Consider the following 13,245-nt stretch of genomic DNA (forward strand, 5'->3'; position numbering starts at 1 on the left):
CACTCACTGAACTCTGGCGTTTTTTCCCCACTCACTCCATACGTCTCGATTTCAAAGCGGCAGTTTGGCTTCCATTTTTTCAGTCTTTTCTGAGAACAGAATTTCCCACACTTTCCTGTGTTGGCTAAAAGACGCCTAAAAACCCAGAAGCCAAACTGCCTGCTTCCACTTTGAAACTGGAGACGTATGGAGTGAGTGGGGAAAAAAGCCAGAGTTCAGTGAGTGAGCCGTCTCTTTAAGAGCGTGTGGCAATGGTCCAGGCCTATTCTCATCTTGAACAAACCAGAGCTTGCTTATGACACCTGAAAGGCTGTATCACTGTAAACCTTCATTTTTCTGGCCTTTCTCACTGCAAAATCGCAAACAATTTCACAGAACCTCCTCAGGATACAGTGAAGCCTCCCTCCATTAGCATTCCACACCCTGGGAAACTCGTACATGATGACTCAGCCCAAACCCACCTTCCTGAGCAGATATAAATTACCTGCCAACATCTTCTCCACACTGTGACACTAAGAGATCTCTGTCTTTTAGTGCTACACCTCTGAAGATGCCAGTCACAGCTGCTGGCGAAACGTCAGGAACGACAATGCCAAGACTATTGGCATATACAGCCTGGAAAATCCACAACAACCACCAATTTCACTGAAGTCAATTTCTCTTCCAAGTTCATGCTTAGCAGACAAAATAGCCAGGTGACAGAATGCCATCCTAAGCTGGTCTATTAAGAATCCTACTCAAGCATAGTCAGTGGATTTTACTCCCAGTTAAGTGTTCTTAGAATTGTACTTTAAGCATTCTCATATTATAATAGAATGTACGGCTGTGGGTTTTGATGAACGGTAGTTTGCTGAAATTTCTTTCGTCTTCCACCACAGTTACTGGCAGTGCTCATGAAATCTGTCAAGACTGTGCATACTTCACTGAACATTAATTGCTGAGGGTTTCTATACATCTCATTTAATAAGGTAAGGGGAGGCAGTTCAAGCTCCTTTCCAAAATTAAAACCTGATTTTTTTTTTCAGATTCAACATTTCACACTGACACTTCTTCGAAAAAATTGTAAGATTCTTTTGAAGTACACTTTTAGCGGCATCTGACAGTTGTTCAGGCTCTACTGTGAGATCTATTAGGATTGAATAGAATGTAGAATAAACGAAGTTGCTTCTGTGGGGCTAACTGATGGACAACACTCTCCAATGCTGTATAGAACACATGCTTTCAAAAACTGGAGGGGTGTGTGTGTGTGTGTCTACAAAGAGCCTGAAAAACTTTGGAGGGTCACCTGCACACTATATACCTTTCCCGTTCGGCAAGCTTGAATCCTTCCCACTCAAGCTTCCATTCCTCTTCTCCCATTGGGTATTTATAGGGTCATCAATATAAAGTAACACAGGCAAAAGAGATGTCTCCTGCTGCAATGAACTTATAATAAAAAATAATTGGGCTTTTATTAAATAGAAAACTTCATTTTAATTCCCATGAGAATACTGTGGAACTCAGTCACACTGGATAATATCATGGACCAGAGTACATGGGCTGAACCATAAGGAAAATACTGGATTCCTAACTTCACTTTTCCCCAGAATACAAATAGAGAGAGGTAAGGCAATACTTCTAAGAGAGAACTAGAAGGCAGGAGAGGGGTGATTTCTTTATTTGTTCTGCTAACCTAACCTAAGTCTAGAAGAGAGGGAAATGGCTGGGAAAGACATTTCCAGGGGGCACATTAAGCAAGCCCCCTTTGCTGATTCTCCTATCTATTCCTTGCTGATTCTCCTTTGAACTGATTTAACTCAGCAAACAAGGAGATTGTTTTGCCAAGGTAATTTTTAAAAAAAGATGAATGCTCCAAGCAAAATTTTATACTATTACAGATAACAACAACCTTACCTTAGAGACAGTTCATGGTCCCCTAGCTGGTAGTATATAGTGCTGAGTTTATAGAATGCTTCAGTATTATCACTCTTCAGTTTGGAAGCAGCTTTTAAATCACTGATGGCCTTCCCGGGTTCTCCTTGCATGATGTAGCATTCCGCTCGAAGCTCACGCAGTTCTGCAGCCCAAACAGAAACCTTGAGAAACCAAAATAGAAGCAAGACTTTGGTACACAAATTGTTTTTTTTTTAAAAAATCTTGAAGACAAAATGTAGTTTGAGGCTGCCTGTTAAGGCGAAGCCAAGTTCTCTAGGGACACACAGTACTTGAGACAATTATTCACTTAAATCATTTATATGCCACCTCTTCAGGTGCTGAGTAAATAAATCTAACCAATAGAAACCCACCTAATTTGTCAGGTTCAGTGGTTCATATGCTCCCAAGCATTCAGATTTTCTTCCACAGAGGGACTCGGATTTTTGGGTTTTAAACCAACCAAATTGTGCGTTTAGATGATAATTAGTGCTGGAACTTAAAAGTCATGCAGGAATTAAATCAGCTGTGAGAGCTGACCTTCTGATGGGACTTCCATTTGTGGTTTTGTTAAAATAGAATTTGTTAAGGTGAGTTACTCAGCTGTCACCTGCAGAACTCAGGTTTATTTCTTGTCAGCTATGTTCCCTCTGGGACTTACATCAAGAATTTCATCCAAGAAACCGATAGCAGTATAGTAATCCCCTTGGCGATACGCAGACTGTGCATGGGAGCTCAGGCGTTGCATCTCATCAGACTTCAGCAGCTGGGAGCGAGCGTCTGTTTCCTCCTTATCATTAGGATTAGACAGCAGCTGTAAACATTAACAAACACAACCACCGTCACACTTGGAAACCAAAAGCTTCTGCAAACCAACATGGATCATACAAAAGGTGGAAAAATGATGCCAATGAATTCCTTGGTAGAGAAGAATTTGGTTACCAAATCTCAGTGGTCCAAAGCAATAGTAAACGTAATAGTTCTGCTCCTACGAAACCTCAAGCGATTCCCCATTCACTTCAATGGAGGGGCAGTGTTCTCAATGCAAAGCGAACAGGAAAGGCCACACAATGTGGTGGCAGCTGTATGTGGTCACCAGAAACCATAACCAGTTCTGAACAGGAATCAGGCAGTCTTATATTACTGAAAGACTACATTACTCCGCATGGCCCCTATGCCAACTTCATCCAGCTCAACAACGCCTTTTGGAAATGTCTGTCTTTGCGGGTGGTGCAGTCAGCGGCTATCCAGTTGGACCAGAGAGACACACATACTCTAGACGTGCGTCTTGCAAATAGGGCTCACTTTCTAATTTGGTGCCAAGTATACACTACGGTAGTCTGACCACAATGAAGAAAACTTTCTTTCTGCCACCTCTCAGGTCCGAGGAGCTTCTGGCTTCGGTCTTACATCCAGCTTAATGGAATGCCCGCAATCTTGGCAATGGGGCACAAAGCAGCTGCGAAAGGATCACGGACAAAACAACAAAGCTCCATGGGCAAGTTGGGAAGAAATGCTTAAAATTATTTTTCATTTCACGCTATTTATGGAAGGGAATAGCCAGTAAAACGCAAGCAGTCGTGATAATACTAAGCATGCAACATCACTCTGCAGCATTAGAATATCCACATTAAGAGCCAATATTCCAGATGCCCACACACTTGAGAACAGAAGGCAAGAGGGATATCTAGCTACCTGTCAAATTTCCAGAGCCTTTGGAAGGGTCCCGGACTCCCGGGCAGTCCAAAGAGAAAGAAGAATAAAGACACTTGATGTATGTCAGGTCTCAGAACAGAGGTAGCCCCGGGCAGGTGGAATTTCCTTGCCAAGGCCTGGGCCGATTGAGCTTTGTACCTCAGGGAACACAGCAGGTCAGAGCATGAACACAGCTCACAGAGAATATGCAATTGTGTCCAGAACTTTGGGTTAAAACAAAAGATTTTTTACATCCAAGTTTGGGGAAACAGGAATGGGACCAGGTGAGCTAGCTCCAAATTTTACTGTTATATCTATATCAGTTGCTCTGGTCTCTTTTGGAAGGTCATGGTACAACTCTTATAATAAATAACAATATAATACATCCTGCTTCATAATATAAAACATCTGAAGAAGGGAACTCTGACTCTTGAAAGCTTATATGATAAAAATCTTGTTGGTCTTTTAAGTGCCACAGGACTCTGATAGGGAATTTTTTTTAAATAGTACTTTGTTGCCGATTATAAATTTCCCTACTGCCACTTACCCAAATATAATCTAAGACTCCAAGTCAGTCACAGTGATACAAAGAAATATGAGTTTTATTATTGCCAAATAAAGCTCAGGTGCATACTCTCTTTAGCTCATATGCATAAAGAACAGTTACATCAGAGAATCATACATACCTTTGCACTAATTGTTTACGGAATAAAAGATCAAAAAGGGTAATACAAACATTTCTTCAGAATTATATTTTCCCAGAATACACGGCACCAGACAAGCCTGAGTGACAGGTCAGTCAGATCTCACTATAGTATAAACACCTCAAATCCTGGAGCAATACTTTACTATGAGTTCGAAATACTTCAGGAATGAAGCTTGTCCAAGAATAAAATCTTAGTTACGGAACAAAAACAAGAAAAATGTTTACAGTTGCCAGAGCTTTCTCACTTCTGTTACGATCACGCTGACCTGCAGCCGAATCATTTAACAGAGAAGGAATTTCCCACTAAAGCAAGTTTTGCCCTCCCTGTGTGAATGTCTTGCTTGAATAATGCTCCCATATGGATTCTAGAAGAGGGGTCCCCAAAAAAATCCCTTAACATACTCAAATCCTGCTATAAAACTTCCAGGTCACTCTTTACTGCCTCTCTCCCTTTCTCCTTATTTGGTGGCCTGCCTTCCCTTCTTCCTAAAAATGTCGAAGCTAACCCCAGGATCAGTCATTAGTTCTACCAGCTTATCATGAAATGCATGCTACCTGATGCTATGCAAGGTTTGACCTGCCTAACTTGGCAGAACCACTACCTTTTTCTCTCATACATCACATCTGAAAGATGGACACTTTTTCCAAACAAGCCAAATCATGAGTTTGCAATTGCAATTGCAATGGAGTCATTCTTCTGAACAAGGATATACAATACTACAGCCCAAGAGACCTTCTATGGGGAGGGAGGGAATGCTTTCTTCTTACAGCTTTATTCACATCTCACACAATGGGAAGGGGTAGGGTTAGCCTTGCTGCCAAAGGAAAGGGGTGGGTTTTAATTTCATATGCTATTGGTATGTCCCCGAGCACTGGCGAGGAAGAATACACAGTCCCTGAAAGAAAAAGGGCAAAAGAGTTAGATGCGCATTCAAAAAGGAAAGCAGGGGGAGAAACTTGCAATACAATGGAGTCACAGAGACCTTCCCAAAGGCTCCTGAAATGTTACTACAAAAGTCATCTCTACAGCAGAACACGGAAAATATTCATGCTCTCCAGGGCAGGACTCATCATTTAACTGCACAACATTCAATAGTTTGGACGCTGGGAAAACAGCAATCCCCGCAAAACGGAAGAACCTTCGAGAGGAATATAGTTCGGTCATATCAGTGACTGTCCTAACACAAAAACCAAAGTATAAAGAAACTAAAATTTTTAAAACCCACTACAAAGAAAGGCTAAACAAGTTATGGGAGTCCCTCCACAACGATAACAAAACATTTTTAGGAGGGGAGCTCTCTTCTCTTAGTTGCAACTGTACTGTGCAGTGTGCTGGAAGACTGTTGTTTTTTTAATGTTGGCCTATGCTCTTGGAGACCCAGAATCAAATCCCCATTCAGCCGTGAAGCTGCAAGACCTTAGGCCAAGTCGCATACAGAATCAGCCTAATCTACATTACAGAGATGCTTTGAGGATAAAATGGAAGACAGAGAACAATGAATGCTGTTCCAAGGTCCTTGCAAGAAGGGCAGATTAAAAACGTCTGTTGGGGAAAAGAATTATATGGCTGCTTGAGTCTGTAGCCCTGCTTCCAGTGAGGGAAATCCCTTTAAGAATCCTGGATTCAACAGCTGGGGATAGGGTTGCCAGCCTCCAGGTAGTGGCTGGAGATCTCTCCAGGCCACAGAGATCAGTTCACCTGGAGAAAATGGCTACTTTGGGGGGTGGACTCTATGGAATTATACCATGCCAAGGTCCTTTTCCTCTGCAAACCCCACTTTCTCCACGTTTCTCCAGGTTTCACTCCCCAGATCTCCAGGAATTTTCCAACTTGGAGCTGGCAACCCTAGCTGGGGAGTGCATTGGTTGGCCAGAAGAGAAGGAAGTTATGTACAGACAGATGAGTACACGGGGCAGAGAAATATGTAGCTTAGCTCCTGAGTGGAGCCACTTGCTCAGGTTCGCTAAAACAGAATGCAATAGTGATACAACTCTGAACAGTCTATTTTTTATTATATAGACTTTACAATATTTCATTCGTCTCTTAAGCTTACTATTCACTCACCAGGCACAGGTGCAGTTTAACGAAAAGCTCTGAGTGGTGGCAACAGAAAAGAAAAAGAGGAAAGTAGAGCCCTATCTGGACGTAGCAAAGTGCGTTGCGGTGCTTCTGGCATTTGGGCCACATGGGGAGGGGAGAGGACACAAATCCTTCTATACCGTTTCACCCATCAAGGCCATGCCCTTCTGCCCACTCTCTACTTTAGAAGGAAGACAGATGGTCATATTTTTCCCTGCCCCAAACTAACAGCTATAGAGGAATAATTCTGAAGAGGGTAGGGCTAAACATCCTCTGCCCTTCCTATGTAGGCCCTTTCCAAACTGGAGCACCACCACGTAGCTGGGAAGATGTGTTTACAGACCTCCCAGGACCTTGTTTGTTTTGACCTTAAGAAAAGGCGTATGAAAACCTCACAGGGAAACTCGTAAGGATAGCAGGCACCTGAATAGGTCAGACATTACAGTGGGAGGCTTAAGAACTGTTTTCATGATTCCAGAATCCATCTGGGGGCGATTGGTTTTGTGGCTATTTCACACACAAAAATTCACATCTGAAGTCAAAAGTAACAATCCCAGACAAACCAATTAAAAAACAGGGTTTACAGGACTGCAATTTCTATTTCTTAAGCAAGCCTGCCAACAAGGAGCTTATTTCCTTTTGTCTCTCTACAGTAGCCAGTATATTTTAGGAGCTTTCCCACATAATAAATGAGGGTGATTAACTTCCCCCAAATTCTGTGCTTGCATTAGTAAAGAAATCTTTATTCTTTCCATTTATGAAAATGTATTCATCATGATTACAGAAACACTTGAGGGCTAACAAGAAATGAAGCAAGGTCATGCATCTTCCTTAGGCCCTCTCCCAAGTACGAGGTAGGGGGACGTTAGCGAGCCAAGAGAGAAGCCAAGCGAGGCCAGAAGGTGCATACAAAGATGGCTGCAGGATTACGAGGGAGAGGACCGGAGATGGGTGATCTTATGACAAAATGAAAGTGTATTGTTGATTTCCTGTATTCACTCCAATTACAACAGCTATAGCAGCTTGAAAAGATTAGACTTGTGTCTATTTGGCTTAGGCATGGATGTGGCAAGAATCCAGAAGTGGCTCGATGTTCCTATATTTAGGGAGGGGGGGTTGCTTTGCACAATACAGGAAATATTTTTGAGATGTATATGCGTGTGTGTGTGATGGATTTATTTCCTTTTGGTATGTACAAGCTCAGAAGATCAGTATTTGAAAATTGTCCTCCCTCACGAGCAGGTCCAAATCCAAATCAGACCTTTAATGGCATAATAGCATAAAAGATAAACTGGTACAATTTACAGGATTGTTACAACAAGAAGATAAAAAGTTGTACAAATAAAATTTAAATATAGCATCGAATCATCACTGTGAGCAGTTGATCTTGGCCTCCGCCATGTTTAATTGCAGCCTGTGATATAAAAATCACAGGACCCTTGAATTAAAGCAGCTTGATCTGCATTAGGGAAACTCCAGCCAGCTGAGCAAAGCGTTGCCGAGTCCCGCCCGGGAGACTGAGTCACAGAATGGAATATGCATTCAAATGCCGAGGAGTGGCCTGATTGGCTCAATGCCTTCCCACTCTGTGGACGTGCTTCATGACAAGAAAGGTTCTTGCTGCGTTATCACTCCACTTTCCGATCCTGCCCACCTTTCCATGATTGCATTCCCACCCTAAAGATTCAGAGCCATCAATCAGCTCTGATAAGCTTGCTGGTCCTTGGGAACATTTAATCAAAACTTCTAAAATTCATCAGTTCAGCTCTAGGAACACTCATTAGCAAACTGCTTCTTTGTGAAGCACCAGCAGACACTATACATTTTTTGTCACACCCCAGTAGCACTGATCACAGGTAATCAAACCTTTGTCATTCCCAGATTACCTTTATGGTCTTTGTCCCAACAGCTGAGGGGGCTCCCCAGCCTCAGGACACGTTTTGCCCTATAAAAACCAGGGCTCTTGCCCCATTCAAACTGTGCACGCTTTCCTGGATCCAAGCGCTGTACTCTTAGGGTCACCTTCCCTAAGGCTCTGCTGGTCAAGAACGCTGGCTGTTTGAAGCCCTCTTCCTCTGTGGATTGCTCTACTATATACCTCGCTTCATGGATAGGTAATATATCCCGAATACCTCACTCCATTCCAACCTCTGGCTAATTTCCTAGGACTCTGTGTGCTTGTGCAAACCGTTTATTGCTTCTTCTATGTGTGTATTTTCTCGTTTAAATAAAATCACTCTTTTACTTGGAAGAACATCAGTCTTGTCAGTTTCCTTGGGGAGGGGACCCTGTAAAAATTGGTGGAGGTCCCGCTTGTTACGCCTCTCCCAAAGGCTACTCCTTGCCGCTAATTCCCTCTCTTACTCGCAAGGAGTCCCATTCTGGTAACAATCACTGTGTATTATCTTGACAGATCTTAATTGGCATGTTGGAGAAACAAAGCAACATTCTTGGCTGTACCAGGAAAGACATCATTCAAGGTATATTGGATTTTAATGTAATCAGATAAACCCGTCTTATTTTCACAAGCAGGTGAGTGGAAACATGTTACAGTTTCAATTCAAAACAAAAATCTGATGAGGGAACATCCCTCTGACTTGCAGTCATAACGGGAAAAGTGGCCCTCATCCACAGCACACTGGCGTAACTGCAGAGAGGTATACACGTATAAACCACAGGCTCCTACAATGAGTTCTTGACAAATTTTCTATCAATTAAGATCAGACACTTGAGAAAATGAATAAAACACTTGTATTAAAGCAAATTCAAACATGTCACTCTTGCAAGTACAATGTAATCCCATTTCTATGCAGTTGAGAGACCTACATAGCATCACATTACAAAGTGATTTCAACGAACCAGTAGTGTCAATCGAAGCAGAGTGATACCGTTCTCAGTCCACTGAAGTCAATGGGGTTAGAAGGGTGTAACTCTATTTACAACGGTAGTGAAAGTCACCCAACCAACTTGGTTACTGTTTATAGACACAGGGACAACATATGAACCATGGCTTCCTTTATCACAGGAAAACAGTTTTATGTAGAAAGCCTTCCTAAGGCCACTGAAGTCAATGGACTAAGAAGGGTGCAATTCTGTTTAGGATGGCTTTGTTAGATTAAGCCCTCACATGCCAAACCAAGTTCCTTACAGGAAGTACAGAATACAAGTGTGAAAAACATTTTTTTAAAAAAAAAAATCTATGAGCATTTAATATTTCAGAAGCCATAGGTCTGTTACTCGTGTAAGTAAAAAATTGCCCATGAACAGCAAAATATTAGATCATCACACCCACCATAACTGGGGAATGAAGAACCAGAACTACCACAGTTAACTCAAAACACAACTTTGTAAAAACAGCATAAAATGACTGAGAAACATCAGCTTTCCTATATGAGACCCTCCTTCCAAGTGCCCCAGCGCCCTCCAGTCTGCATCATCTAAAACTTAGGATGTGCAATTCGGCTTTCTGATTCGGGAAAAATACCCAAATTGGACCCGATTCGCAAAGATTCAGGATTTCCAAAACGGCCCCAGTATGACAGGTCCGTTTTGGAAACCCCGAATCAAAGATTCCCAAAGATATTTGTATAGCTTCGGGAAGCTTTGGGTCAAGGAGTTTAAATGCCTGTTTCCATGCCACTGCACAGAGGCACAGAAAGGGGCATTTAAACCCCTGAATCAGCTGCTCATCGAGGGCTTCCCTAATTAGCGGCCGAGTGCTGGCTGCAGGGCTTAAAATGCCCCTTTCCATGCTGCTGCACAGGGGCACGGAAAGAGGCATTTGAAGCACCGAATTGGCTGCTCATTGGGGGCAGCACTGCGCCCGAGCCGGAGCCACAGGGCTTAACGCACCCAGTGCGAGAGGGACGGGAGAATCTCCCTGCCCCTCTCACACCGGGTGCAGCAGCCCAGCGGCGCCACTCTCCTGATACAAGAGCAAAGGGAGAGTCTCCCCGCCCCTCTCGCACCGGGTGCAGCAGCCCAGCAGCGCCACTCTCCCGATACAAGAGCAAAGGGAGAGTCTCCCCGACCCTCTCGCACCGGGTGCAGCAGCCCAGCGGCGCCACTCTCCTGATACAAGAGCAAAGGAAGAGTCTCCCCGACTCCCCGGGCCCCATCAGCAGTGAGTGATGGCAGTGGTGGGGGACGTAAGCTTAAGCCTGCACCTCGCTGCCGGGCCTCCGTTCACTCGCTGCTGATGAGGCCAGAGAGTTACCTAGCCCTGTCAGCAGCAGGGGAAGGCAGCGCCGCTGACCTGATGCCAGGGAGATGGAGAGACTCCCAGTCTCCCTGACATCGGGTGAAAAGGAGGCAGCGGTGGGGGGGGGCTAGTTTAAACTGGCCGCCCCGCTCACTGATCTGATGCCGGGGAGACAGTGAATTCCCCCCACCTCTCCCCCCCCCATCAGGTTCAGAAGTAGCTGCGGGACGGGGAAGCTTCGAAGTGCTCCGAATCTTTTCAGAGCATTTCGAAGCGGGGCAAAGAAGCAATTTCCGAAGCGTCTTGCCCCTTCGGAAATTGCTTCTTTCCGACTCTTTTTCCCGCTTCGTCAATTATGAGCAGGAAAACCTAATCTTTTTTTGCTGCACGCTCCTAGTGGTTACTATGCAACCTTGCCCATACTTACTGGTAAGTATAATGCTTAAATTGTCTATAGGCTGCTGGGTTTCTTACAAAATTTCTCCTTTTGCAAACAATGTAATACTAAAAAAAGAAAAAAAGAAAGTCACCAACAAGATAGGGACTATTCTTCCAAAGTTTAGCAACTTAAGATTTCTAGCCGTAAAAGAATTATGTCAGCCAAACTTGTGGCTATAAAAATACACTTCAGTGACCTCCCTATAGCAAGATAATATAGGTAATAAAAATTATTTAGTACAGCTTTGTGTATTAACACCAATATAAAATCAATGAGATGCAAATGGGCAAAACATTTTTAAAAAAATGATTTGGATTGCAGTTCACTTCTGCTTTATGAATTCAGTTTACTTTAAGTAAAGAAAAAATACACCAGAAATGACCATCTACATGTGCTGGGTTTAACAATTTCTCTCATTGAGCTCCATCAGCTTGCTGCTGCAGACTACATGTTCCTGGGGTTGGAGATGTATTCATTTTTCATAGCTAAGCAATCTTTTAGCCTGCAGTGAACCATTTTTTTTAATAAAAATCTATAAACACATCACTAGGTACGTCTTGAAGTCTTTTAATCAAATTCTGAAAGCAAATCTTTTAAAAGAAATAGATAATTCAGATGAAACAGAGTAAAGCTCAGGTTTGGCAAATAACATCTGGGCACGCTGGGCTGCATTCAGACATCGCAATAAACTGTGATTTATTTAAACTACAGTTTGTTGCACAAAGCCTAGTTAACCTATCAGATGTACATAAAAGACTAGAGTTAGTTTGTATACCCTGGTTCATCTGCTGCTCGTCTTCCTATGCACCTCCAAGTAGAATCCCTGTATGCTACCCTAAATTCCCTTGTGTTGCCAGGCAGAGGGCAAAGCATCACTATATGCAGCCATCTTGCTATTGGTTGCTGCAATAAATGGGGGGCGGGAATGAAGCATAGAGCAAGTCAAGCCTCCTCTTTTCCCCTTGGGGCTAAAGATAATTAGTCAACCTTCCCTTCCCCTTTCTTTCTAAGCATCTTCACTGCAGCCCAAGTTTTTATTCTCCAGGTGGGTGGATGATCTTTTACACCACCACTCCTATTTTCTTCTGTGGTTTTGCTACCTTTTAAATTTCCACTTGGGAAAGGGTCAAGTGTCTGAAACACACTCCTGCTTTGTAAGCCACTGCCAGCAGGGATGGGAGGTACAGAGAGAAAACTGAAAGTGGCAGTGTCATTAGAAATGAGCAAAGAAAGCAGAAGGCAGTTGGATTTCCTGTTGGACTATGCTTCCCTCTCTGTATGCAGGACACGTAGAAGGACAGCTGTATTCTAGCATCACAATAAACCAAAGTTTAAAGTTTTTTTATAAACAAGTTCTGGTCAGTCCTAACCGGTCATAAGGAACAAAATCCTGTTTTATGTTTAAACCTCAGTTTGTCAGCTTTTTGCTTCCTCTCTACTTTTCAGCCAAGTAGAATCCTCTCTACTAGGCAGCTACTACACAACAATGCTAGTCAACCAACTTTGGTCTGTGAATCCAGAGCACAATTAACCTGAGCTACAGTTGACAAATCGGCTACAAAACCTAGTTTGAAGGCCCAATTTGATATCAGCCAACAAACTCTAGTTTGTTGTATTGTCTACCTTCTTACATCACAACTAACTGCGGCTTAATCAAATAATATAAACCACAGTCCTTCGTTATTTTTAATGCAGTCATTGAGAACCGTATTCAGTGTTCAATATTAAAAATGACATGTTTAATACCTAGCCCTTTAAAAAAGTGAGGTTCACAATATGTCTACTTTATTTTGACTACACTCATTTATTTGTACACTTCAGGAGTGGCACTGAATATAAGAAGAGAAAGCATTGTTTCAGTTGACAGCTTTATCTGTCATTTTCAATCTGCGATGATTGTTTGCATACTCAGGCCATTGCTTGACACAGCAGACATAAAGAGATGATCAAGCGTATGTGAACTAATCCTTAGACTGAACTGAAGAAACGTGCGTAGAGACTGAGGGAATTCTGTGCCAGTTCAGGCAGCATATGACTGATGTTTGCTCTGTTAAATACATAAAATGTAAAACGAAAGAGCATCCTCCAATGCCTGAAGCTCTGATTGGCCTGGCAAGGGTCCACTAACTGTACTGGCACACAAATTTCCACTATAAAACCAAGTAGCCATTAGACAGGGTGAGAGTAAGTGCAATGCCAGTGTGCAATAGGTA

The 13,245-nt window shown here is 42.9% G+C and overlaps 1 protein-coding gene across 1 annotated transcript in view; it reads right to left on the bottom strand.

The window, feature by feature from the left end:
- The window catches only part of DNAJC3 (DnaJ heat shock protein family (Hsp40) member C3), a 58,892-nt gene that overhangs the window by 26,334 nt on the left and 19,313 nt on the right, over positions 1–13,245 (bottom strand). The window contains exons 5-6 of the mRNA XM_054974308.1: positions 2,573–2,725; positions 1,894–2,075 (exon numbers count right to left, since the gene is read on the bottom strand). Coding sequence (XP_054830283.1) covers positions 1,894–2,075; positions 2,573–2,725 — 335 coding nt within the window. The remainder of the gene's footprint in view (positions 1–1,893; positions 2,076–2,572; positions 2,726–13,245) is intronic.

The sequence above is a fragment of the Eublepharis macularius genome, chromosome 3, assembly GCF_028583425.1.
Source record: "Eublepharis macularius isolate TG4126 chromosome 3, MPM_Emac_v1.0, whole genome shotgun sequence".
In the NCBI taxonomy this organism is placed as follows: Eukaryota; Metazoa; Chordata; class Lepidosauria; order Squamata; family Eublepharidae; genus Eublepharis; species Eublepharis macularius.